This window comes from Melospiza georgiana, chromosome 3 (assembly GCF_028018845.1).
Source record: "Melospiza georgiana isolate bMelGeo1 chromosome 3, bMelGeo1.pri, whole genome shotgun sequence".
Taxonomy (NCBI): Eukaryota; Metazoa; Chordata; class Aves; order Passeriformes; family Passerellidae; genus Melospiza; species Melospiza georgiana.
Window position 1 is genome coordinate 37,722,196 of NC_080432.1, and position 25,754 is coordinate 37,747,949.

General features: G+C 38.8%; 1 protein-coding gene across 3 annotated transcripts in view; it reads left to right on the top strand.

The window, feature by feature from the left end:
• Window positions 1-25,754, top strand: part of MTA3 (metastasis associated 1 family member 3) — a 167,606-nt gene that overhangs the window by 128,759 nt on the left and 13,093 nt on the right. Inside the window, exon 19 of one of the 3 annotated variants that reach the window (XM_058020134.1) lies at window positions 3,380-6,409. The exons of 1 other annotated variant lie outside the window; for it this stretch is intronic. In XM_058020134.1, coding sequence (XP_057876117.1) covers window positions 3,380-3,515 — 136 coding nt within the window. In that variant the 3' untranslated portion in view covers window positions 3,516-6,409. Of the gene's footprint in view, window positions 1-3,379; window positions 6,410-25,754 lie in introns of those variants that run through there. One more of the 3 variants, XM_058020135.1, reaches the window with a different exon arrangement.

Consider the following 25,754-nt stretch of genomic DNA (forward strand, 5'->3'; position numbering starts at 1 on the left):
GTGTGTGGCAGAATTAGAGAAGGGAACTTTGAGTCAGCTTTTGCAAATGTGAAATTTTGCTCCCAGTTATCCTATTCCTGAGAAATCTGGACAGAATAGATTATATAGGATTGTGCTTCACTTCAGCAGATGGTGAGTTACATGGAACACACTTGGATCCTGAGAAAGGGTTGGTTAATTGTAATGACTCTCCCAATTAAATTTAAGCATGGCATAAATGCCCTGTACAGCCTAACTATTGTTTCTACCCATGAGGTTCCAGTCTGTGTATGAAACTTGAACAGGGTCATTAGGTTTTTATCTAGACCTCTAGTAAGGCTTATGTACATTTCCATATTTCCCTGACTATGTGCCAAGGGTTTTGTGTATCTTTATCTGCAGCTACTATATGAAGCGTCATGCAGACATAAAAAATGTGTATTATTCCTACATTACACCAGTGCATCACATTTTACCTCAAAATGAGCACAGTGGGTTTTACATACTGATTCCCTATTAAATAATTAGCTCATTCTCATACTTTTGGTCTCAAGAAGACTGGAAATTCAAAGCAAATGCTTTAAAATAGTTTTGAATTAACTTTTCAAGCCTGTAATGCATTATGCTTCAAGAACTAGTACAAAAGTCAAAGAAAAAAAAAAAAAGGGGAAATGGCAATTAATCTGTCCTAACAACTGCAAAGGATGTTACCAACGATACAGATATTAAAGCCATTTATTGCCATTGCCAGATAAAAGCTTGATGTAATTAAAACATATGGCTGGTATTAACTGAAAGACGGACAGGAAATTGAGCATTAAAATTGACTCTGCCCTTAGTTCAGTGTATCTTTGAGGGAGGGCAATGTGCTGTGAGTGAAAGGGTGACAACAATTTTATCTTTGAATATCCTGTCTTTTGTCAGCTATTATTGCAACCTGCATGTTCAAGTGTTAAAAAGACTGAAGAATTATGAAACCTGATGAATGTGTCTCAAAAGGCTAGACTGTATTTAGATGCTAAATTCTTCTATAATTTTTGCAGTAAAAAGAACAGTTTTGGCTTTTAAAAAATGATTGTTTAAATATAACATGTAAGGCAGTCAGTGGAAATTTCCATTCTTCCAGTTTTATTTCTGAAAGGCTGTATCCCAGAAAGATAATTTCTGGAAGCATTTTCACAATTCTGTTTAAGCAGAAGTGCTGGATTGCCTTTTAAGAGTGCCTAGCAGATTAGTTTTTTCTGACAGTATATAGAGCTAGTTTCTTTTATACTCAGTGAGGAGTTTACTCTGTTTGTGGCTTGCTTGATAAAATAATGTAATGACCTTTTTGTCCTGCCTTTCTTTGTGTTGGTTTTGAACTAGTGGTTAATGGGAATACCTGTATCTTTTACTTTACAATTAGTCATTATTTTGTATGGACAGTAATCTCAAATCCTTTACTGTCCTTACATGTAGTGTCAGCTGCAAATTACTTTCATAAGCAGGAACCTCTAGGCAGTTTATAAAGTTGCCTTATTAAAAATTCAGTAGGGTAAGCAATGATCTGATATTACTTGAACCTTGCGCTTCTCAAATGATTAATGACCACATTCTGTAAACAAAGATAAAGTTTTGCAAACAAATACTTCTGTAAGGTTTTGTGGAGATGGTCCCCCTTAGTGATCAGTGTGGGTAATAGCTATTGTCTATTCACATGAATTCATAAAGCCTGGCTATCTCATTATTTTAGATAGAAACATTTCTGCCAGTCTAAGATTACATTTCTATGCTTTTACCATTCTGGAAGATACTGCATATTTTTGCAATCAATTAAATATCTTTTTTTGCCTAATTTAAGATGACCATATAAAGCAAATACTCAAGCAATAAATTTTTTTTCCTCAGTGGCATTGGGTGAAAAGCTGAAACCAAACTTTCTGGTGATTCCTCTTCTTTTCTTCTGTTTTACTTATTGCTGAATGGTGCTAAAGCCTAATTTGGTATTCCAGGACATGAAGATATCCTTCTTTCAAAATGGAATACATCTCTGAACCTTTAAAATATATTAACCAAAACAGATGTATTTTTCAGGCTCCCTTTAACTTCTAATAGCAGAGTATATTCTTCTGCTTTTTGCATGTTTGGTTTTTTTCCCCCTTATGTGCTCTTCTGTGGCCCAGTTAACATGGAAGCTCACATCCCTGGGGACCACTCAAGCTGTAACTAACTAGTAGCAAACTAATGTTTGAAATTTAATATACCAATCACTATTTTAGAATTCAATAGAATTTATTTACAGCTGATCATGTATTTTCAATGTCATGTGCCACCATTTTTCAGTTTCAGAGGTAACAGCCCACTTAGATGAAAGGGAAAAACCACTCCTTGAGTTACCATCTCAGAACCTTGATACAGGTAGGCACCTTATCACCCTGTAGTTTGTAGGTCACATTTTCAAGTCAAAAAGTTTGAATTAGAAAGCCTGGTCTCATTAAGTATTAGAGGCCTCAGTTTGCTTTAATTCATTTCCATAAGCTCAAAATCCCTATAATTTGTAAAACTACCAAAACAAAGGCTGGGATTCTTCAGTAAATTCAGAAAATTGGTCATTTTCCAGCAGCATCTAATGTTCAGGTCTCTGCCACTGAAGATGGTTCTTGGCATACTCTGTGTGTACCTTTTCTGATGCCATACTCTGGATACCCTCAGCATTGTGGTTATTGACTTATACTAGTAAAGAGACAGAGCAGTTGAAACATAACAAGTATTTATGCCTCAAAATTAACTATCCTTGGATAGTTAGGATTACAATAGAAACAACAATACAATACAATACAATACAATACAAACAACAATACAAACAACAATACAATACAAAGAACATGGCCACCTGGAGTTAATATGTTTCATTTATCAGCTGAAAGTCAAAGGTGAAAATGAATTTACTGCCCCTGAATGGCCCTAGTAAAAATGCCCAGAGCTGTGGGTCATCTGTGGAAGTGGCACAGTGTAAATAACAATTGCTCCCACCCTTACAGAGATAGCATGTTCACTGGGTGCTAACACAGTCCTTTCTCCTGTGGTCCTTCATTCCACTACTGATATCACATGTGAGGATTCACTACCTGGCATTCTGGCCCAAGATTTCATGTAATCAAATATTATTATTCAAGTATTATCTAACACCAATTCACTTTTCGATGAACCATTATCAGACAAGTCTGAATCATCAGTTGCTGGACAGGGCTGACTCTTGTTGACTGCAAGTCTCTTTTTCCATGAACTAGCCTCCCTGCTCTGGTAAGAGTATTTGTTATGTTTGTTATTGGCTCTTGTGCAGTCTTCTGTTAAAGACTGAGATTTATCTCTTCTGTTGTCTCTCTCTTCCTCCCCTCCTTTCCTCCTTCCCTCCTTACAGAAAAATCCGTAAGAAGTTCACCAGGTCACAGCTGAAAAGAGCTTCCAGAACACCTTGTTCTCCGATCTTTGCAAAGACAAAGTCTCTCATGAACAATAGGCAGGCCCCAACAGAGCCAGGACCCATCATACACTGAAGATATAACAGCATCAGCACCATAATAATGTCAAAATCATGTCTAATTGTGAATTCAGACGTAACAGGACTTCCCACATCTCTGTGACAGAAATGTTGTGTGGACATATTGTGGCCGGGTTCTGTGTTCTGGGCAGGATCCAACAGCAGCCCTTGTTTTCCCTCATCTCTGCCAGGGCTTCTTCTGGTTCACTGTACAGGCCTATCCTGGATTCCCTCTGTTCCCAGACAACGGTGTTGGCTGGTCAGGGAGGGGCTGTTTGCACTGCTCCCACTGAATGAATGCAGAGTCCACCCATCACATTTGTCTATGCCTTCTTGTGGCTCAACAAAAAATATGCAGCTTTCAAAATCATTGCAGTGTCTTTAAAATGGGATTTAGCCTTGAGGTGTTGCATTTTCAAACAGAACTGCAAACTTGGAGTGTTCTTATTTTTCAGTATTGGCTTGAGTCACCTTGGGTTTGATTTTCTATACTGAATGTCCACAAGGACAAGGTATTGTTCAGCAGTTCTGAAACTTAGACTGAATTTGGAAATGTCCATCATTAGTGTCCAATTTTGAAAATGTTGGCCATATTAGCTGTGTTTAAATCCTGGAAAGTATGATGTGTGACAGTAAATATCCAGCCAGACTAGGTGCATGTGTAGGAACTGGTCCCATTGTCTCTGTATTTGAAAACATCTGCCTATTTCTTTGGGTATTTTTTGCATTTCTTGAAGCCTATTCTGAATAGTGAAAACCAGCAGAACACCATTCCCAGAAGACATGAAGAAACAGTTTATTTCCTATTAGTAATGTCTCTCCACAAAATAATTTCTACATTTTTATATGTCTGGATAAAGAGGTCTTGCAGAATGCTTTGAATTCATAAATGTAAGGCTACAGGTGGATACTTACCATGGAGAGATGATGTGCCTTTTGTAACTTCTTGTAGGAAACTGTCAGTCTCCCTGAAGGTGGGAATGGCAACAGAGGCAGGTCTTTTATTTCTACTCAGGTACTTACAGGTGAACAATCTCTGCCCTACTTTGAAATCCAGAGAAATCCAGCGTGGAGCACTGCTGTGTGAACCTAGGGATATATCAATCATCTGAGGCAAGTTGTCCTTCAACAGGATTGGATTCCATATGGCTTTAAAGATGTGGTCAGACACTGAACACATCATAGCAAACTGAGATGAGCTTCAAGACTTTTTTTTTTCTCTCTTTACCAGATAGCTCCAACAGCATAGTACAGACGTGAGGTTTTCATCCAGTTGTGGGCATGCACCCAGCTTTGTGGTTAGAAAGACAAGGATGTAAGTGACATCTCATGCTTCTGGGTGATCGCCCAAAAATTATTTCCCCCCATGCATTTTATTGTTTCAGTCTGAAAGAGCATCTGTGATCTCAGCCTAAAACTAGCCATACTCTCCATGTAGGATTTTTTGAGCTCCTAAGACAGTGACCCAGATGCTTCCTCAAAGAAGAAAGCACTCTGACCTCTTGAAGGGACTTGCTGATGATTTTCCATAATGATGGATACAGGTCTTGTCCACTGTCCTTCACCAGCAAGAAAAGGATGGATACAAGGAGAAGTTGATGACATGGAGTGCTTGCTCCTAGTGCCCTGAACATTTTAGCGAATGTCATTGATTCAGATTCAGTTGGAGAAGACCTGGGATTCATTTACCTACAGTACTTTCCAGTAGCCATTGAAATGTGCAGCTCTAGAAGTCTTCTAGGCACCGGATCTGCATTTTCCTCTAAACAGGAGGGCTTTTTATCAGACAGCTGAATGGAGACAACCTACTCTTATTAGTAAGAATTGCCTTTATTAACTGCAACATATGGAAACACCTTCTGTATAATAGCTTCCTCACCCATTAGAATAAAGAGAACATGATTATTCAGCAATCTGTTTGACTGAAAGTATGAAAAACATGAACATAACGAGCTTTGTCTCCCTCAGACATCACTGAAATCACACACAGCAGACTCATTTTCCAAGTGTTGTTAGCTGTAAGGTGGTAGATTTTTTTTACCCTGCCTTATTAAGCCTGTACTCAAATGATTTCTTTTAGTCAGTGTGCTCCAGTGTCTAGACAGTATTTTGTAGAATCTGTGTGTTCCTGCTTTTGACAAAAAGTATTAGTATCTGTAATAGTCTGATGTGGAGTCATTTTTTGTTCTTTCCCTCTGAGGAGAGAGTGACTGGTAACACAGCTCCCTGTCAGCAGCCAGCTGCCTGGTACCATTATCTTTTGCATCAAATAGCCTAGGTAAGGAAGAATCCTTTGCAGCTCTAAGCTGAGGTGCTTCCTCTGGATACACTGGAAATAATCTTCCACCTCTGCCCAGCAGAGCCATTCCCCAGGCTCCAACAGCCCAGCCTTGGGGTGGGTAAGGCCTGGAGGAGACTGATGGCTGGAACAACTTCTGCTCTGTCCTTCAGCAGTTCTGCATGCAGCTGCAGAGGGACATCCTCTCTCCTACACTGCCCACAGTGCACAGAGAAACGGCACACCAGGCATTGCACCTTAGCTTTTACCTGCTCTCTCTTCATCTGTCCCTCAAGATGTTCTCCAGAGATGGATGCAGGATTTACCCGTGAATTTTGACTGAGAGTGTGGATGGAAGATGTGCTCAAATTGTGTTCCTCCTGCTGGGTTTGGGCATAATGATTTAAATTTTTGTAGGAATTGTGAAACTCCTCATCACAATATCATGCAATTCCATGCTTTCTGTTGAGTTAAAATATTTTTCACTGGCTGTGAGCGAAGATGACACATTCCTCTGTAAACTGAAACAGTATATCCACAACAAATTGGAGCTCTGTACTTCTTTATCAATCTTCCCAAGTTACTTATTTTAAAACCAGCCAACATATATCAGTCATCAACAACAACACTGAGTATAAACATGAACCTTGTAAGCAAGGACAAGAAGTTTGGTACTTGTCATGATATGAGAGAATCAAGGCAGCAACAGGACTGCATTTACAATATGATTTCTTTTTCTGTTAGCTAAATAAGAAATCCTTCTGAAAATTTGCCTCCCTACTTACAAATATGGGACTAAAAAAACATGTGAAATGCACAATGTCTTTGTGTCCAGAGGCCTCATGCAGAATGTAGGAGGATTGTTTTAATGTTTAAAATGTCTATGTTGCCATTTTCAACTTTATAGCTGCTCTGCTTTCTTGAAGTACTGTGTGTACTCTTTTCAGATTATTTTTTAAAGGCCCCGACTTAGTGGTGGAGATTTGATTCTGTAGGATGGTAAAGAATGTTTTGAAATACTTGAGATTGCCTGAAATGTGCTGGTCATATGAAAACATCTTTAAAACCGGTATTTTGATTAAAGGCAAATATAGCCTTTGTTTCTGCAGTCCAAGCCTTGCAGCATATTATGAAAAACTGGGAATTGGAAGTAAAATGTAGAACAAACAAGGAGTAGAAATGGTGAAATGGAGCCTGCACTTACATAATGTGCACTTTTTTTAGTAATCTAAAGTAAGATTTATTTTTTTTAATAAATATAATTTCAAGAGAGATACTTTCCTAATTATGAAGGCTTAAATAAAATGGAATGACTGCACAGTAGTTTCTGATATAGTTACAGTATAACACGCCACAACCTTTTGCAGAGAACAATTATAGTCCTTCAGAAATACTATATTACTGGACACAGTGTCTTTATGCATATGTACTGCTATGGAATTGTTAGAATCCTTTGGAAATTTCAGCAAAATAATATTCATTTTTCATTTTCTTTTGAAGCTTCTTTATGTAAACCTGTGTCGTCATAAGCCAGAGGAGTTGTCAAAAGATCTGAGTTTATATAACTGCATAGTGGATTTTTTTGGAGTAAGTCAGGACTTTTTTATTCAAATGTTGCATGTTGAGGGAGGAAACCTAATTTTGGAATACATGGGTTTTGGATAAGAGTTTTGAGGTTGTACTATATAGTGATCAACAAATTTGCAGAATATGCTCCTGTTGCTCATAAAGATTTAACAGTTGGTATTGAAAAACTGTATTGATTAAATAAAAAAAAAGTAAAAATTAAAGAGTTGTCTTTTAAAATTTCTGCTCTTTAGACTAATAGTGAATTTCTCAATGGAATGGTAAAACTGGGAAGCTCAGTGTTGGGTGTTTGAGAATGTGGAGCACCTTAGAATGAAACAGTACTATTTGATTTGCATTAAAGTGTCTTTGTGTACAAACTCTGTGACTCTTGGCCCTTTTTGCAGGAAACAAAATTTCTACATTGGTGTTTTACAGTAGACTATTGAATAGTCAAAAGACTGAAGATTGGTGAACTACATGAGATTTTAAAACACAAGTAGGTAACGAGGGGATGAGAAGACTCAGAATTTGGGGAAAGTGAGACATGAGGTATTGGTCCTTACACTGGAGCACCAGAAGGCTGCTTAGGATTGAACTGAAATCTAGGCAAGATGACTCATAGCCTACAAAAGCAATATTAGAAGCTACAGTGCATTGCAGTCTCCAGTGAACTGGCCCATCTAAACTTCTCAGGTTGGTATTAGCACCAAAAAACTTTGTATCTTCATTGGGTAGCACCTGGAACTGGTGGCTTCTATGTAAAAATTGAACATTATCTGAGTCCTCTTCTTTAATGAGATCTAAGTTAATTTCTGCAAATTAATTGGATTTTTTTTTCCAGAGGAGAATCATATAAATGTCTTCTGAACAGAGGTAAGGACTGCTGCTTCACAGGTTTGTTCAAGTCAACTGTTTCCATCCCCTAATTCCCCAGTCTGTCCTGGGGATTGCAGGATGTTTAGTCCACAGGCTATATACTGTTTCAAATGTTTGTTTTAGAATGGATTACCTTTTTCTCCTTCCCTTCCCTCCACCATCTCCCCCAAAGAGATGCCTGTGTAGATCCAAGTAGAAGAGCTCAAGTTCTTCTGTGGTGTTTGGATTTAATACGCAAGATGAGTTGTATTCACTAGTCCTTCTGGGTGTGGAGCATTGGTATCAGGGAGGGGATAATCTCTGGAAGCAGTCCTTTGCTGGCAGAGCTGAGGAACTGGGAATCTCTTCAAGCAGGCTTGGACAGGCTCACAAGGAATCTCAGTAAAATAGGAGGAGGTCCAAGGGACTCAATGCTTTCAAAGTATGGCTGTACAGCCTTTCCCATGTCTAGTTTAAATAGGTACCTAAGGGATAACTTCAGTCTCCCAGTTCTTTGGTTCACTGTGAAGGTATTGATCACACATACAAAGCCTCAGCAATGAAAGGACATAAAACATTTTTTCTTTCCTTTGCATGAGCAGTCAGAAAAAAAGAAAAAATATATCTTAAAAACCACTCCTGCAATAAAGACCAACCAACCAACCAACCAAAACCCAAAAAAACAAACAAAAATCCATGGCTCTGCTGTCTACTTGAAAGCAGAAATTATTGGAGAAGACATTTTGCTAAGAGCTGAGTTTTGTTTTGGTCCATGGTATATGCAGAACTTTTGTAAACCACTGTAAATACAGAAAGCCTTTCTGTGAGGCTGGTCTGACATGGTGACACTTTTCCATTGTTTCAGATGCATCATGGTTGCTTTACAAAACAAGGAAAGTAGTTGATGCATGAGTGTTACCAAAGTAGCATAAAAATCCTGCATGAGATTTAGGGCCCTGTTGTATTACAGACACTCGTTACCCCTGTGGCAAGGCCAAAGGTTCTTCAAATATACATTTTTTCTGTACACACTAAAGTGTGCTCCTTATAAGCTAAGCAGAGGGATCTTTATGGAAATTAAAACTAATTATTACTCATTTAAATGTTGATGAGACCTAGATGCCAGGCCAAAGAACGGTCTGTGGCCAATAATATATAAGATACACTCAAATCAAAGTCCACTTTGTATAGCTGGGATGCTCCTTAAGCATTAAAATTGGCACTGATATTCAAACTACATTTGTTTTTAAATGGCTTAATGGAGTTTTTTAAGGAAGAGAATCACCTTCAGGAAATAAATCTTGATCTGTACTGCTTTGGGTAATATAATTGGAAGAAAAGGTTTAGAGCCAGATTTTGAGCTGATTCTCTTCCTTACCTAGTTGTCCGTTCATGACTGCAGAATTTCCTCACCAAAACTAAGTCCCAGTGAGTCTGGAGGAACATGGCAACTCTGATTTATTTTTAGGGATTTTTTCCCCTGCTGGCTAGCTATATTATTGCTTTGGAGTTTTTCTCCTCAGTAATCTGGATCAATAGTTTTATTAGTGTGGAGGAGGCAGTTCATATCACTTTTGGGTTAAAAGTGGCTCTTTCCCTAGTTTATTTTGCTTAGGCACATAAAAATCCATTTTGTATAACAATAGCAAAAAAAAAAAAATAAAATCACAGGCATTTGTGGGAAGCTAAGAAGTAAGAAAGAGTATACAACATTAAACTAGCGGGATATAGGAGATTAGGACACTGAATGTGATTTTCTTTTGTTACATGGGTACAACTGTTCATGACAGAAGGATCATCCTTTCCAAGTGTCCTTTCTGGTACTGCTCTCTGGACACTGCACTTGCTTTTGCTGTACTCATCAAACTCCTCCATTGTGCTGTCTGCTCTGCCCAGTCATCACTCCGGCAAAATGAACTTCTCATACTTAAACTTTTCAATAAGATAAGTTACTGGGGCAGATGCAATGAAAATTTAAAGACTATAACATTGATGAAGGGCTCTATTTTTCTTTACTTTCCTTCTGTCATGATTTCCATTGGAATTTTAATCTTTTTATCAGGCAATGAATCTAAGAAAAGTTACACTGAATGCCTTTGATCCTTAGGATATGCATTTGTTCTATAGTAAGGTAGTTGTGTTGCCCAGTCTGCTTGCAGGAGTCTGACTCAATCCCAGTGGTTGGATAACCCTGCCACATTGTTTATTTTCTGTATTAGTGGCAGTAAGTCCAGTATTGATTGATTGGCTTTTCCAAGCAGCCCAGGCTCCATCCGGCCATTTGTACCTGAACAGTTCAGGCATGGTTAAGTATTTTCTCCTTTTTTCTCTGCTTGCTTTCCTGTTTCTTGTAAGTGTTCAGAGGAAAGGAAAGCCTGATGATGCTCCCCTTCCCAGGTGTTTGGCTCAGTTGCTGCTGAGTGCCTGCGAGAAGGAAAGGCTGGATCACTGCTTGGTGTCCCTTTGCACACAGGCTGTCCTGGGCACTACAGACCACTCTGATTCTTGCTCTGGAGTTCTAAGTGTGGGGACAGCCTGGCAGGCTGGTGCTGCTGGCATACATAGAAGGAGAGTGTCTTACTGTGTGGCTAAAGAAAGCTCCATGGCACTGCTGCTCCTTGGAGTATAAAAAATGGTTCAGAGAGGCTGAGGCCTCTGGAGATACTCCCATTCCACTGCTGCATGACTGGAATACACTGCCAGCCCTCTTATTTAATGGTATATTTGGATCCCAATGGTATATTTGGATCCACTCCCCTTCTAAGTTGCTTCATCGATGCTCAGGTGCCCTAAGCTGCCATATTATGTTTTCTTTGCTTTGTTGAACCCTAATCTCTATGGATTTTAACTCGTGTTTCAGAATGATGTCAAGGAGGGTTATAATCAAGATGCTATAAACATCTAGAAATTTTTGCTCCCTCACCCCTTCATTTTTCAATTTAAGGCCATTTTTTTTCCATTATGCTTTCCTTTTCACCGTTCTTTCTGTTGGTCTTTAATTTACTGGTAATCAGACTTTATTTTAAATTACACAGTCTTCAAAATAAAATATTTATGCCTATTGGGGTGAGGGCAGCAAACATCTGATGTGGGTTTATAGCTCAATAAGCCTGGACAGTGTACTGGCCAAATAGTCAGAACTCAAATCCAGATAAATATTTTAAACCTGCTCAGTTTCTTGGCTATTTGGATCTAGTGGTTTTGTATTTTCCCCTTCCAAAAATGGGGGCTGCTTCAGACTTGCAATCTCAAGATGTCTGGCTTTTTTTTAGAGGAGTTCTGCTCTAGGGTTTGGCGCAACTGCACCTATTGCACATTCCTTGGCAGCCTGTAATTACACTGACTGCTTAAATGCTGAGTAGCTTTCTTCTGTTTACTGCTCATATGGATTAAATGTGCAAGATTTCAATAGAAGAATATAAATGAAGTGACTGCCTAGCTCTGGATTTTCTCCATCTTCCCTTGATGCACTAACGAGAATCAATTGCAGTTGCTTATTATTTTTAAATAGCAGTTAATTTGAGAAAATCTGATTCACTAGCTCTTTTCATTTTGCTGATTTGATTTCAGCCTTCTGCCCATCTGGGCCAACCTACGTGTACTGTTCAAAATCCAGTGCCTAAACTCACTGGTGCACATAACCAAAGGCAGACACTCAGCCTAAATAACCCAGGAAAGCACTGTCTGCTGCAGTGTATTCCAACTCTCTGTTTTCTTATTGCTAAAATCCTCAATGAGAGAAGGGGCTTTACTTTGCAATTAATTCTCTGTTGTGCCTGAAAGAGAATCAGAGTGATTATAGAGAAACAACTTCTCCTTATCCATTCAGTTCTCTGCATGCTCAGATGTGGTGATAGGGTGACAATATCTCAGAGTTGCATAGTCACAGAAATGGTTTCCTGAGCAGATGAATTTATTCTGCCTGGGGATGCTCTGGTGCAACCCCATGCTCACCACAGGAACTGTAGAATTAATCTCTGTGAAATCATGTAGGCTTCTAGAAATGGCCTTCTGGTCAAACTGCTGCATCTGTGCAAATCCCCTGGACAGCAACAAAGAATCCTGAAGAAGGATTGTAGGCTAAGCTCTAAGCTCTTTAGGTTAGGGCTAATATCCTCCTGTAATTATTTAAAAATGCTTTTTAGATTTATAGTCTCATGGCAATGTCTGGGGTGAAAAAAAAGACTATTCAGGAGCTGGTAGTGTATACAGGGTCTGTATTTAGACAGATGCAGCAGTGGGTGTCACTGGTTCCTACAGAGGATGTGTGTTGTAATCTGATGTGAGGAAGAAAAAGATGTATTCTTTTCTCTGAATAAAGGGCTGGGTGAGGGTTTCTAGTTCCTAATGGTCTCCCCACATTTAAATCCATGGTGATTTCTGTTCACAATTTGTTAAATGCTTTTCCTTTCATGGCAAAAAATGATGGGCAAATACACTGTAAATACAGGGTGGTTGTATGTGATGAAACATTGCTTTTTTCATTATGTACACACAGGGAAGTTGAAATGTTATTTGTAGAGGATAAAGGTGAACTTTGCTCATGATTTTATGAACTTCTTTATTGCACAGTCCTCTTTGTGCAAACAGCACTTGACACTCTCTTACCTTTTGTTATTTCCAGCAGATTGGAGCCATTTGTTTTGTAATGTTGATCTGTGACAGAGCAGCAGGTGTCGGATAAAAGGAACCAAGATCACTTTTGGGTTTTGTGATCAAATATTTAGGGGGATTTGAGAAGTACTGTAAAATTCAATTAGTTTTGCTTCCTATGTCCTTTTCTCCTAGACAAGTGATTTGCAATTCTGGAATAATTTGTCGCGATTTTTCCAAAAGTGAAGCTGCTATCTGGTCTGGGCTAAGCCTTTTAGCCCAGCTGGTGTTTCTGGGCTTGGTGTTCACTTTGCAAACTGCCATGCTGGCTGAAGATGTCAGCCTGAAACAGCTGCTTGCTACTAATTCACTGCTGAAAGTCCCTGCCCTCTCTCAGCAGAGAGAATAGATGGACTGCTGTTTGCTTCAAAGTTAGATTGAAAATTAGGCTTAACTCTGTGGTTCTGAAATGAGAGAACAAGGATTCAAGTAAATCCACTGCCAATGAGAGAGGGAAGTAGGGAAAACCTCTGATGGCCACGGAAGAAAAATAGCTTAGATCCAGGAGCATCTGCAGCTGCACAGCCAGATCTGCAAGTGGCCATCTGTCTGCAGCCCAAGTCAGCCTCTGGGTTTGCCCAAGGAATTATCAACCCTGCAGAAATAAATAACGTTCCATGAAGAGCTATTAAGGTATTGAAAAAGTAGAAAATATCTCCAATTAATCAATGCAATGTCATCATCCAGATTCAAGCATCTGTATATTTCAGATTAATTCATTGCCTGCATGCCTGTGGCAAGTTCAGCATTGCTGTCAGTGTCTGCTCCTCACCAGTTTTGCATTCTCACCTGTGTCTGTGACCACTTTGTTCCAACATTGCCAGTTCAGGAGGGTCTATCAGGACTGGATACCTATTGAATAGTGTCAGACTCTGAATTGCTGAGTCCCTTCTCTCTGCATTACTTGAAAAGAGCCTGATTTTCTCAAAACTCAGACTGTGGTTGGGATAAAGGTCAGTGACTTGGTACACTTGGTACAGTTTGCTTGAAATGTCAAGAAGTATGATAAATTTTCCACAAACTAATAGGTTAATCCAATATGATCACTGAGAGAGAAATAATTCTGTTTTCAAATGTTTCCACAAACTCAGTATTGTCATGAACACAGAGACTGAATTTCTGATGGCTGGTGAAGTGCATTTCCATGGCATTTGGAACTGTGTACACATATTCAGGTAATTCATTCTACCCTCACCAATGCAGGATGCTATAAATCACAGCAAAAATTCCATAAATATGCAACTAAAAATCAGGAGTGATTGTGAACGGAGTCAGCAAAAAGGCAGTTTTAGTAAAATGATCAGCAATCAGGAAGAGGCTCAGGTGAGTAGTCAGTTTTCCCTGATTTCTGGATATAAGTATGTTAATGTATTTTGCTAATCTAATGGAAAGTCTATTGAAGTTGCCATTCATTTTTTAACTTGAGCACCATCTAGTGTGCATGATAAAAAGAATTTTAAAAGTAAATTTAAGGCCAGATCATTATGGCACTTAGGAGTGGAAGTGCTGGCATATTTTCAATGTCAAGAGGAAGAAAAGCACATCAGAGCTTACATCCTGCTAACTTTCAGTAAATCAAGCTTCAAGTGACATTCTTGGGAGTCCACTCTGCCTTTTAATTTGTGCTTCACTTAGTCACTTGCTTGCATTTAAAATAAATTCAAGAAATGAAATGCACAAAAATAAGTTTATTTATTGGCAAGCAGGTTAAAAATAAAAAACCCCAGACAAAACTGTTTTTTTTCTAAATACTAACACACATTTGTATAGTCATGCAAATATAAATGCAGGGTCCTGCACGCTGCTGAAAGCTGATACTGCCTGCTCCACCAAACCCCTGGCTTCCAGCTAAGTAGATCTTGGCAGATATTCTCTAGATCTATCAGGCTTTGAATACAGGCAGAGATGAGTCTTTCCTGCATGCCTGGATCGGAGTGAGTGCATTTATGAAAAGTTCAGCGTGCTTCAGTCTCTCCTGCTAGCATTGCTTGGTGCAGCCTGTGCCCATGGTGAGTTTTGGGAGCAGCCCAGCTGCCACTGCCATTTCTAAGGAAATTAATTCTGCTCTTTGCAATTCATTTGGTTTGCACCTGTACTGGGAGGTGCCTCTGACAGCAACTTCTGCTCGTGTTCTAATCACCTCACATTCCCCCATATAACGAGATTAGGAGCTGCTGCTGGAGGAGCATTACTCACCCATCAGTCATTGCTCCATCACCAGGCACAGCTCTGCCCTTGCTGCAGGAGTTCCTGTGATAAGGGAAAGAACTCTGGCTCTCATGAGTTCTTCTGGCTTCTGACTAGTTTTAAAATCAGAGGAGACCAAAACCTACTGTTAGATTTTTCTTTAAAAAGCTTATGATTTGTGCATCAAGTGAAATATTTTTTTGGGAAGTGAGAGGCAAAAGAAGGGGATGTTACCAAGATTTTTAAAACTTTGAGCATCTACTTGAGCATCTACTGATTTTTTTTTGCTGCCATTATTTTCTGAAAATAAAAGGCTGCTTAGGCATGCAAGCTAGTATTGTTTTAATCTCAGAAATGAAAGCCAAAGTTAGTAGAACTGTACCCAGAGAATCAAGTTTTCTTGTTAAGACTAAGACAAGAAAAAAAACTAATTTGGCGCATTTCTCTTTCTCAGTTGAAACAAGTCTCTGGGAATAGACATCCCTAGCCAGCTGTACTCTGGCAAATTTAGAGCTCCTTGCTCCTATAACGTTTCTATGAGACCTGTCTCTAAACTGAAATAATTCAGATCAATAGCTTCAATTTTTAAAGCTTAATAGCTGTATCTGGATGAAGCTTTTGAACTTGACCTCTCATTTGCTGACTTGCAACCCCGACATAGGGTCTCTAGTGCAGCACAGACTACAAATTTTCACCAAAGGCACACATCAAATGAATTCTCAGAATAAATGGTTCATAAAATAAGTGATAACAGCTGCATTACTGTCACCCTAGTCACCCCACTGCACACTGGGGTTGAACTGCTCGTCACCTCATGTGTGAGAGAGTTGTGAACCCTACAATGTAGGGAACACATTAGTAAACTCTGGTTTTGGGAGGATCTTCTGGTGGGATTACCTCTTCCACCCAGAACAATTTTTCTTTGAATTATGCTAAGACACTGAAGTGTTGGGCAACTCTTAAGGCAGAGGGACTTTTCCCTTTCTGGCCATTTGTTGCATTCCTAGAGTGAAATGCCAAATGGAAAATAAAGTGAGATAGGAAGAAAGTAGTGCCTCAGTGTATGTTCAAGTGATATGGCAGGAAATTGAGAATTCCAAACATTCATGAAAATAATGATAAAAAAAATTTAAAGTTAGGTTCCCCTACTGTCATTAGTATTTACTGTTGGGTAGTTTTATGACATTTATTTCTGCTCAGATTGTAATATCAATATTGTTGAATGATTCATAATAGACTAATTCAGTTTTTCTTTTGGAAAGGGAAATCTTGCCACAAACCAGATGTTGTGTCTGATCTGAATTTTTAAATTGATTACAAAAGCACACACAAATGTGTACTTTGTCAGGCTCCTGCAAAAGGACGGGAACTGTTTATTTTCCCTTAAGGGGGACTGCGTTGAAGAGAGCAGCAGTAAATTGATTAATAAAGACTGTGAAATTATTCAATCTTCCTCTCCCCTCCTGCCCCCCAACAAATCAAAAGGCTTACAGTCTCCTCTAAGGCATGATTCCCATTCCAATCTTATCAAAGTTCAGGTGGAGTCGTTGCTCTCTGGTATGCAGCATGGGAAGTACCACCAAGCTAAGAATGAAGCATGTGGTTCTAGCACTGCTGGAATTGGTTTGCTCACCTGAACCACACAACACAGAGAATTTGGTGGTGCTGTCTCTTAGAAAGCTCTGCTTCAGTGTTTCTCCATTTCTTTGTGTAATTTCTGGAAAGTTTAGTTCAGGTGTTTTAATGCTCCTTGCAGAGCCAGCTTTTGAAGCTTTTAGCATGGAAAAGAACTGCTTCCATTAGTGCTTTACTGTCCATGCAGGGTCTCACTATCTCACAGAGGATTTGGAGTTATCATTTAATACTGGTTCAAGATGCTTGCCATTCTGCCTTTTCATCAAAATTGTAACTTTGGATAGGATTGTTGAATGGAGTATTTGCAAGCTGAGATACCTATTCTTTTTTTCTTAAACAACATGGTTTAAAAGCACTTTGATTTGGCTTAAGTCCTTTCTTCTTCAGCAGTAGTTTTGTAATACTTGAAGGCTGATAAGTTTACTACAAACATGCTTTGAGCCCTATTCCCTCCTTGAGTTGCTTTAAAAAAATGGAATCAAATGGATGGGTGAAGCAGCTTGGGCAGTCATTTCACAGGGGATGAGAAAGGGGCACCTGAGGAGCCAGCATGAGCTGCAGCCTGAGGCCAGCTGGAGTTACACCACAGAGCTCACAGTATGAAAGGGGCTGTGTTTGTCACAGTCTCAGTGTTGAAGAATAACCATTCACATTTTAAAACATGAATGAAGAGGAGAGCTGCTGGCCTGATGCCAGTGAAGTCTGAACACCAGCACGCCGAGTTCCTACCCAACAACTGGAACAGCTTTGGAAGAGGTGTCCTGAGAGGTACAGTATAATTCTCTCAAAATGTAGCTGTTTTCCTGTCATTTCATTCTGGGGGAAAAGCAGCAACTGGTCCTATTCCCTGAGCCAGTCACCTGTCTGTGTGCTAGTGGAACAGCACATCTAAGTACCATCCTACTCAAGGCAATGAGTAGGATGAGCTCAGTGAGTTCCCATCTTACCAGATGTTCATTATTGTTTGACATCTCGTGAAAGAAGATGGAATGTCTGAATGAACAAGTGGATTATCTGCATTTTTGGGTGGTGTTTTATTTATTATTTTCTTTGCAAAGACAGGGATCTCAAATCTTCAACTATTTCTTTTTGTTCATAAGTGAATACCTTTTTTCGGAGTCTGAAGGCCACACACCTGCATGTTCCCATTTCCTCACCTTATAAATAACTCCTGTAAACAGCTCCCAGGAATACTTAAAATCTTGTTGATCTTATAAAAATGAAACAGCCAGTTTCAGGAGAATTGCTTAGTTTAACAGAGAGGGTTTAGAAAATGATTCTGAACAGGGAAATTAGGACCAAATTAGAAGTAGACTAATATTTGGTTGTGGTTATGTTGAAGAGCATCCTTTATGGAAAATTTTAACTGCTATTTTTATCCATAGAGATCTATTGCATATTGTGCTATCAGAAGCAACTGGATTAGATTTTGTTAATCATATTCCTCTTTGGGTGTGGGCTTTATTGTGATCTATACATTTTTCAGTCTGTAACTGTTATTTCTGTGGGTAATGACCTTACCTATCAGTGAGATAACAGAAAACAGAAATAGACAGCCAAACATCTTTAAATATATGTATTGCTCATTTTTCTGTTTAGAGGCTTTGCCATCAGCTATTCTGTAACTCAGTGGAATTGTGCCTTATAGCAACTTTCCTGCCAGCAAGCTTATCAGGACGTTTCAGACTAGAGCAGCCTTATCTAAAGATCTTTAGTGCATGCTTTAAGATCCTTCTCCTTTATCAGGCACAACTCTAGTCTGGGATGACCTAAGTAGTTTGTTTCAGAGAGCATATTTACTGTCTGAAACTTCTGCTGAACTACCACAGTTTAAAAGCCAGCATATGAAAGTAATTTGACTGTAGTGCCCATTCTGCTAAATATTTTGGAATCAAAGCCATGATTCAGTACCTCTTGCATCAACAGTTGAGTTGTTCCTGCAGCAGAAGCCACTGTGATGCAGTGACTGTTTTGCTTGAACTTTGCATTGCTTCAGTTGGCAGCAGGGGAACTAGAAATTGTCCTTATGCCAGGACACATTTTCGTCATGTGATCTTTTATCTATTAATTCAATAGAACCCTTAAAATAGTGTGCCTCAGGCATTAAGGGTGATTTCTGGTCTGGATGTGAAAAACAGAAGAGAGTTGCTGGAGATAATCACCTGAAAGATGTGCAAGAGCACTCCCACACAGTCACCAGCTTTGGTCTGCTTGTCTTTGGAGTTCAGAGGGTCATTTATTCATGGGTAAACTCTCCCCCAAACTGTTTCCTGCCTACACAGCTCCTAACCTTTGATCAAAGCCAAACTCCCAGAGATTTCAGTGGGGAACAGGAGCATGTGTTTCCTCATATCCATAAGGCACTTGTCAATGACAAGTAAATGGAAAGGACTCACCTGGTGTGATTCTTGGGGATGGTGCTGTGCAGGGCCAGGAGATGGGTTTCATGATCCTGTGGAGCCCTTCCAACTCAATATATTCTCTGATTTTGTGACTCACTCTGGGCTATTACTTGGGAATGGGGCTTCTCTAGAATCCACAGTAGTGTAGCCATACTAGTGATATTCTACTAAGAATACATCTACTTAAAAGAATATTTTTATAAACAAAATCTAAAACAAGAGGCAGGACTAAATGGTTACCATGTTTCAGTAGATAATGTCCTGGTCCAGTTTTAACTGATCCAAGCCTTAGGTCTTTTGTCATGGACTAGGTACAATCAATCTGGGTTTTGCTGCTTATCCTGTCTCTGCATATTTGTCACCACTGAGCTCTGACTCAATTTTCCACCACCAGACTTGTCTGTCATGTCAGATCCACAGCTGACTCCGAGTAGATGTAAATCAATACATCTTTTTTTTATTTCAATGTTATTTCCTATTCATCAGCTGATGGTCAGACCAAGGATTCATTAAAAGACTTTCCCATCTTGGTTGTGATCTGTATTTCTAGTTAACTATAGTGATGGCAATTTTTCTCCTGGGTTTAACTTTTTCTCAGGCTTTATTTGCTTTATTAGAGCTGTATTTTATTACACTCCTATTCTAGCAAGTTACCTTGAAGTAGCTTATTGAATTAAAACAAAGGACGTTTTAAAATGATTTTTAAAAGAGAAGTCTCCAATATGTGAGTGTCCTGCCTTCAGAATTATTACCTGTAAGTAGGTGACTCCTTTCTGAGTTTTGATTTTTCTCATCCATCATTTCCAGACCATAGCAGACATGACGTTGTTTACCTTTGTGTCTTAGGTTTATATATATTTATTTTATAATTCATTAAATTTCATGTTTAAATGAACATTTTTCAATGATGTCTCAGTAGCATAAAAAGACATTAAGGTGAGTATAAAAAGTTGGATAATTATGCTCAAGACTGTGTGCTTCATTTGTCACTGCCATTGAATTTGCTGCAAGTGATTTGGATTGCTATTTTAAAATTAAATTTGGAGTTTATTTAATTATTTTTAGAAAATAATACAACAAAAGTCTGAGAAGAAAGAAACAAAGATGTTAAAAGGCTATGTACAACCCACATCAGAAAAAAAAATTTAAAAACTCTTTCATTGTCAATACCTGAGGTAGTACAGAAATTAATTAATTAGTAGGCACTCTGGAGATCACCTTCAGCAAGAAACTGTCCTTGTTTTAGATCTGTAGGGACTGTGTAACTTCAAGGGTGCAACACATGGTGATTGTCAAGCTGCTTGGCATCTCCTTCTTTGATTCCTTCACCTTGCAAGGGAGAATTGGAAGGAAAGAGGAGGGATTAGGCTAAACTCTCCTGGAGGTATTCAGCCATTTTCCCTGTTGTGTGCAACCAACCCAAACTATTTCTTGATTTCAGAAAACTTCTGTGCCACAAATATGAAAGAATCAGCTTCCAAAACCAAACCCAGTTACAGGGAGAAAAGAAAGGAAAATGGCAAAAATCTTGTTTTAAAATTCAAACTAAAAATGTTTTTAATGAGAGTAACTTGCACCAAACACTAAGATTCTGTTTAGATATTTTTATGGCACAAATTATTTTTTTTCAGGAGATTACAAGCTTGATCTCAAGAAGTTCCTTAGAAGCAAACTTGTCACACACAATGTGTAGAATCTCATAATCTCTGATTGCTATTTGCCTCAAAACATAAAAACAGACAAAAACTAAGAGAGAAAAATATTAAATGAAATAATCCCATCAAATTTTCTAAATTTCCAAGTTTTTAATCCAGTGATTTTGTCTGGTCATAAACAGTCTGTGAAGATGCTGCACATCTCAAAGTGGATGGAAGCACCTAATTTCATATGTTTAGATTTTTATACTTGAATATTTAATCCACTCCCCATCTTTAGATATAAAAGGAACATAATTAAGTTGATTAAAACTACAAGGTCCTTGAGGCAATTTGTTTTTGCAAAAATTGCTTTTTAAAGCCTTCTTTAAAGACCCATGGTAGTATTAAATGCATACAACAACAATCCACACTTTTTTTTTGCAGAATTTTTATTAAGTAACAATTATGTGAATATCTTTGTACTACGGTAACAGTCTCCTTGTTTCCTCTATTTTTTGCTACAGTAAAATTGTTTAGCACTCTTAAGAAACAGTTTAAATCCCTGAAAACAAATATTCATTAATTACTTTGGAGGTAAAATATTTGAAGCCAAGCTGATAATGTTTATTTTTAATGTAATTACCAAGAAATGTTTCCATTTTAACCCCTGGCAACAGTCTCCCACCAGTAAGGTGGATGCCTGAGTAACTGCTGCTAGTCTGAGGCAAAGATTTTCTCTCTTCTCTGTTGGGGATCTTCTCCCCCCACACCACATTTGAATCTGTCCAAATCAATTATTTCATGTAGTGACGGTGAAGGCAAGAGAATGGTTCTGCCATAGTTGGACAATAATTTCCCCCTTGGAAAATTAATGCCTTTTGTTGGCCATGTTTGTAGACAATGTGACCATTTGTAATTGGATAGCACAGCATTATCTCTTTGCAAAATTCCAGGAGCCTTGTTTAAAGACAACTTTTGTTCAACACAGTTAATTTGCCAAGCAAGACATGGCTTGTCCTAGCAAAGTGCTGGCTTGCACACCATGGCTTCTCTCCCACATTGTGCATTACTTTTTGTAAGCTTCTATATTTGTCTCCTACCTATTTCAAGTAAGCAAAAATTTTAGAGACACAGACTAGGAAAAATAAAACTTTTTTAAAAATATTCACTGCAGTTGCAAACAAAAATTTAAATCCCTGAGCAGGTTGTTATATTTTTGTCTGAGGTGCTTTTCAACCTGAATTATCCTGTGATATCTCTAAAATTTTTAATTCTTCAAAGTCATATAAATAAAAATAAAGTCCCCTTCCACTTGAAGTTTATTGTGAGATATAGTTACAGCTGCTTTATTGGTGAAATGCTGTTGATTCTCAGAAGTACATGCTGCCGTGGCTCGTGGATGGAGCCTTGGGGCTTGAGCAACCTGGGCCAGTGAAAGGTGTCCTGCCCAGGGAAGGCAAGGCTGGAATTAGATCATCATTAAGGACCCTTCCAACCTAAATCATGCAGTGTTTTTGTATCTGCAGACATTTATGCAAATCAATTCCTGTATCCTGAAATAACCAACCTTAGCTTCAGGTGTGCAATCTAAGGGTATTGATCATGGAAAAATTGAAAGCATCTGTTGCTGGAAGAAAGGCAGGGTTTGGTAAGAGCTGGGCCTTGCTGAACTCTTCATATGCTGAGGAGCTGGGAGCACTCAGAGCTGATAACCTGGGTGCAGGCTGCCACATCCATCCATGTTGGGTGTGCCAGGTCACCCAAATGGAAAGGGAAGGTGACAGAAATGCGGATTCTCAGCACTCTGTCACGCCCTGGCTTCCAGCTGGGAGTAGCTGTGGGAGCAGGGAGCCCTGAGGAGCCCAGGGGAGCTGCTGTGGAGGAGCATGGCTCAGCTGGGTCTCTCAGGATGGCTGCTGTGGTGCTGGCAGTGCCCAGGGGAACCAGCCCTGCAGCTGATGAGGGATGGCTCCTTGTGTGCTGCAGCACACACACAGGATTTACAGGGGGGTTTTCAGTACCCAGGGAGCCCTTCCTGGCCTCCTGCTTCCTAAAGCCTTTAAAATCTGATGCACTTTCCATCACTGGAAGAGTTTTGTCCTGGCTGTTCCTGCCCAAGGCAGCTCTCCCAGACCCCGCGGGCTGCTAATGGAAGCGGGCAGCATTTTATGCCTGCCCTGCGTCCTGGCCCAAGACAAATCACCCTCCAAAGCCCATTACAAGGCAGTCAAGGAGAGGCTATTGCTTCAGCAGAATGTTCTGTAATGCAGAGAATTTCATTCCTTTGTCTGGAATGGAAAAAGTGCCTTTCCAGGACGTAATGCCATGAGACCTGGGCTCTGAACTGCATTAGAGACCCACCCTAAATAGCTGACTGCTCTTTTGTGAAGCACTGCTAATCAAACTCCTGCAACAAAAAAATTGTCAGAATGGACTTACAGTTCGAAAAAGCCCTCCAGGGTCAGTAAAAATCATTAATTCTTTTTCAAAAAGCATTCAGCTCTCTGAAACATGAGGAAATATGTGAGGCTTATTCTCAAGCCTCTCCACTCTCTCCATTTATCTCAAAAAGTTTGTTAATTTTTAATATAATCTCAGAACTCTGGGAACTTGGGCATCAAAAATTCACTCACTGTAGTACTCAAGATATGAGAATTGACACTGAGCAGATATTTTCTTCTTGCATAGGAATGTCATAGTTTTGAATCAACTATGGACAATAGAGTTGAGAGAAATGAGGTGAGGAAGTCACGTAAAAGAAGCAAGAAATTTTTTTTTCTAGTTACTTTTTCTCCCTACTCCTCTGCAAAATGCATTATTTATGGAACATGTTGTTTTCTGTGGCTGACTTATGAAAAAGCTTTGAATCAACAATTTGGTGAACCTATTATAAGGATCATTTTATAACTAGTAAGAACAATGTTGTTCAGAGACATTTCAAATGCAATGAACATTCAGAAGAAACAATAATAATTATGGCAGATGGCAAGCAGAGACATAACTTGCTTTGAGTGCAAAACTGCAGTTCAGACAGCTAATTTGGTTTTTTCCAATTCATAGGTTATCTGCCAGAGGTTCTTACAAACCAGATGTACGCAGTCAATCCCACAGAAATCAATGAAATTGCATGCAGAAGTGTGAGGCTAAAGAAGGTAACTTCCATTTAATAAAGTTCCCTGCTTTATCTTGGTTCTATATTTCAAAGGTTCCTCAGCAATATTTATTTAAAGGTGACTGTTTGTGTCACTCACTCTGCCTGCACAGTGTCAGAGGAAGCTGTAGCCCAGCTCTTCTCTGCCACTGTTCTGGTGCCATGAAATCCAGCCTTGACAAGAGAAATAGAATAGTTGAGGACCACAAAGGCAAAGTTAAATATGTAAATAATTTCCCTAACCAATGTAGCTATTTGTGTTTACTTCAATTGTCTGAGTGTGGGGGTTTTTCATAGTCAATATTGCTATTTTGTAGAAAAATTTTGGGTTTTGACAGAAATTGTTTTCACAAGTATCTCACTTGGATTTATTATTTTCTTTCAAAAATAGAAATGGTTGCATAGGCCAGTATTTGAACTGATAATAAGACATTTAACTAAAAAGTTCTGCTACAGTGCATATTGGGAATCATGGTTGTCTTTTCTTAGATGATAAGACAGAGATTTCAAGCTCCATTGAATTGCTCTTCATGTATTCTGACCAGAGAATTCCATGATATACCTGGCTTCTCCATGATGCAAAAGATTATGCTGCAACAGTGACACAATGTGCAACCTAAAAGATAAATCTGTGAGGAAAATTAATAATAAGAAATATTAGAAGGATACTTCCTCTTGCTCTTCTCTTTGGCAATGTTTCTGAAGTGAAATATTTTGTTCTGAAGTAATTTTTCTCTTTTAAAAAAATTTTAATGTCATTTTTCTGGCAAAAGTCTTTTCTACCGGATTCTTTAGTGAGATATTTAGCATTAGTTACTAAAAATGAAGCTGTGTGGCAGGTTATATTATGAATGTACATTACTGGTTTTTACTTGACAAATGAAGCTTTAAAAATGACTTACACTTGAAACAAAAAAAAATTGTATCTCCTTATGTATCTAAGCCATGGACCCAGAATTAATTTCTGTTCATTTTTGTTCATATTCTTATTAACAAAATGTCAAACATATGGATGTTTTAAAAAGGAAACAAAAAAGGGTGGTAAAACATTAAATCATATTTCTAATTAGAAGCTAATTGAATATCTTTGGTGATGTTAATGTTCTCATACTGTTGCATTGGCAACTCTTGGCAAATATTTATTTTTCTAATGTAACTGGCCTAGGGTTGTTCTAATTCCAATGGACTGGAAATTGCATTTAATGCTTGTAAAAAGACATGACTTTGAATTGGAGTTGTGAACATGAACTTTAGCTTCGGATGAGTATGCTGGACATTTTCTTTGGTCCTTTCTTCCATTGATGAAGGAAACGTAGCAATGAGAGATGGAAAGGTGCTGTGGTTGAGCTCAGCAAGCTGAATGCTCCATGGAAAATGTTTGGGGTTTGCTGAGTAAGGTGTGTGAATTGGAATTGCAGCAGTATTGGAAGCTGCACAGCTGCAATAAGCATAAACAGTGAATGCTGAGTGAAATTGTATGACAAATACTTAGCAGGGAATCTCTGGTCTGATTTATCCTAGAAGTAATTTTTTTAATATCTCAAAAAGCAGCAAGTTAGTAGTTAATAGAGAATCTGCACATAGATCATTTGCATGAAGGGAAAATTGCTTCAATCAATGTAACATCTCACTGGTATTGATGAGGATTACCAGCAGACACATGAAAGGCAGTCTGTTGAAATCATTTGATACGGTTTCTTATCCCTGCAGGATTTCCAGCCCTGACTTGATGGTCTCTTTAGGTAGTGCTGGTTTTATCCTAGCTAGTCCTTGAGGAGAACAAATTTTTAATGTCTGGTACAGTTCATGAGAACTGTAGATAATAACAAATGTGTGATCTACATGCTGTAAGTAGCTAATGTGGCTCATGTTCCCCTGTAAAGGAGAT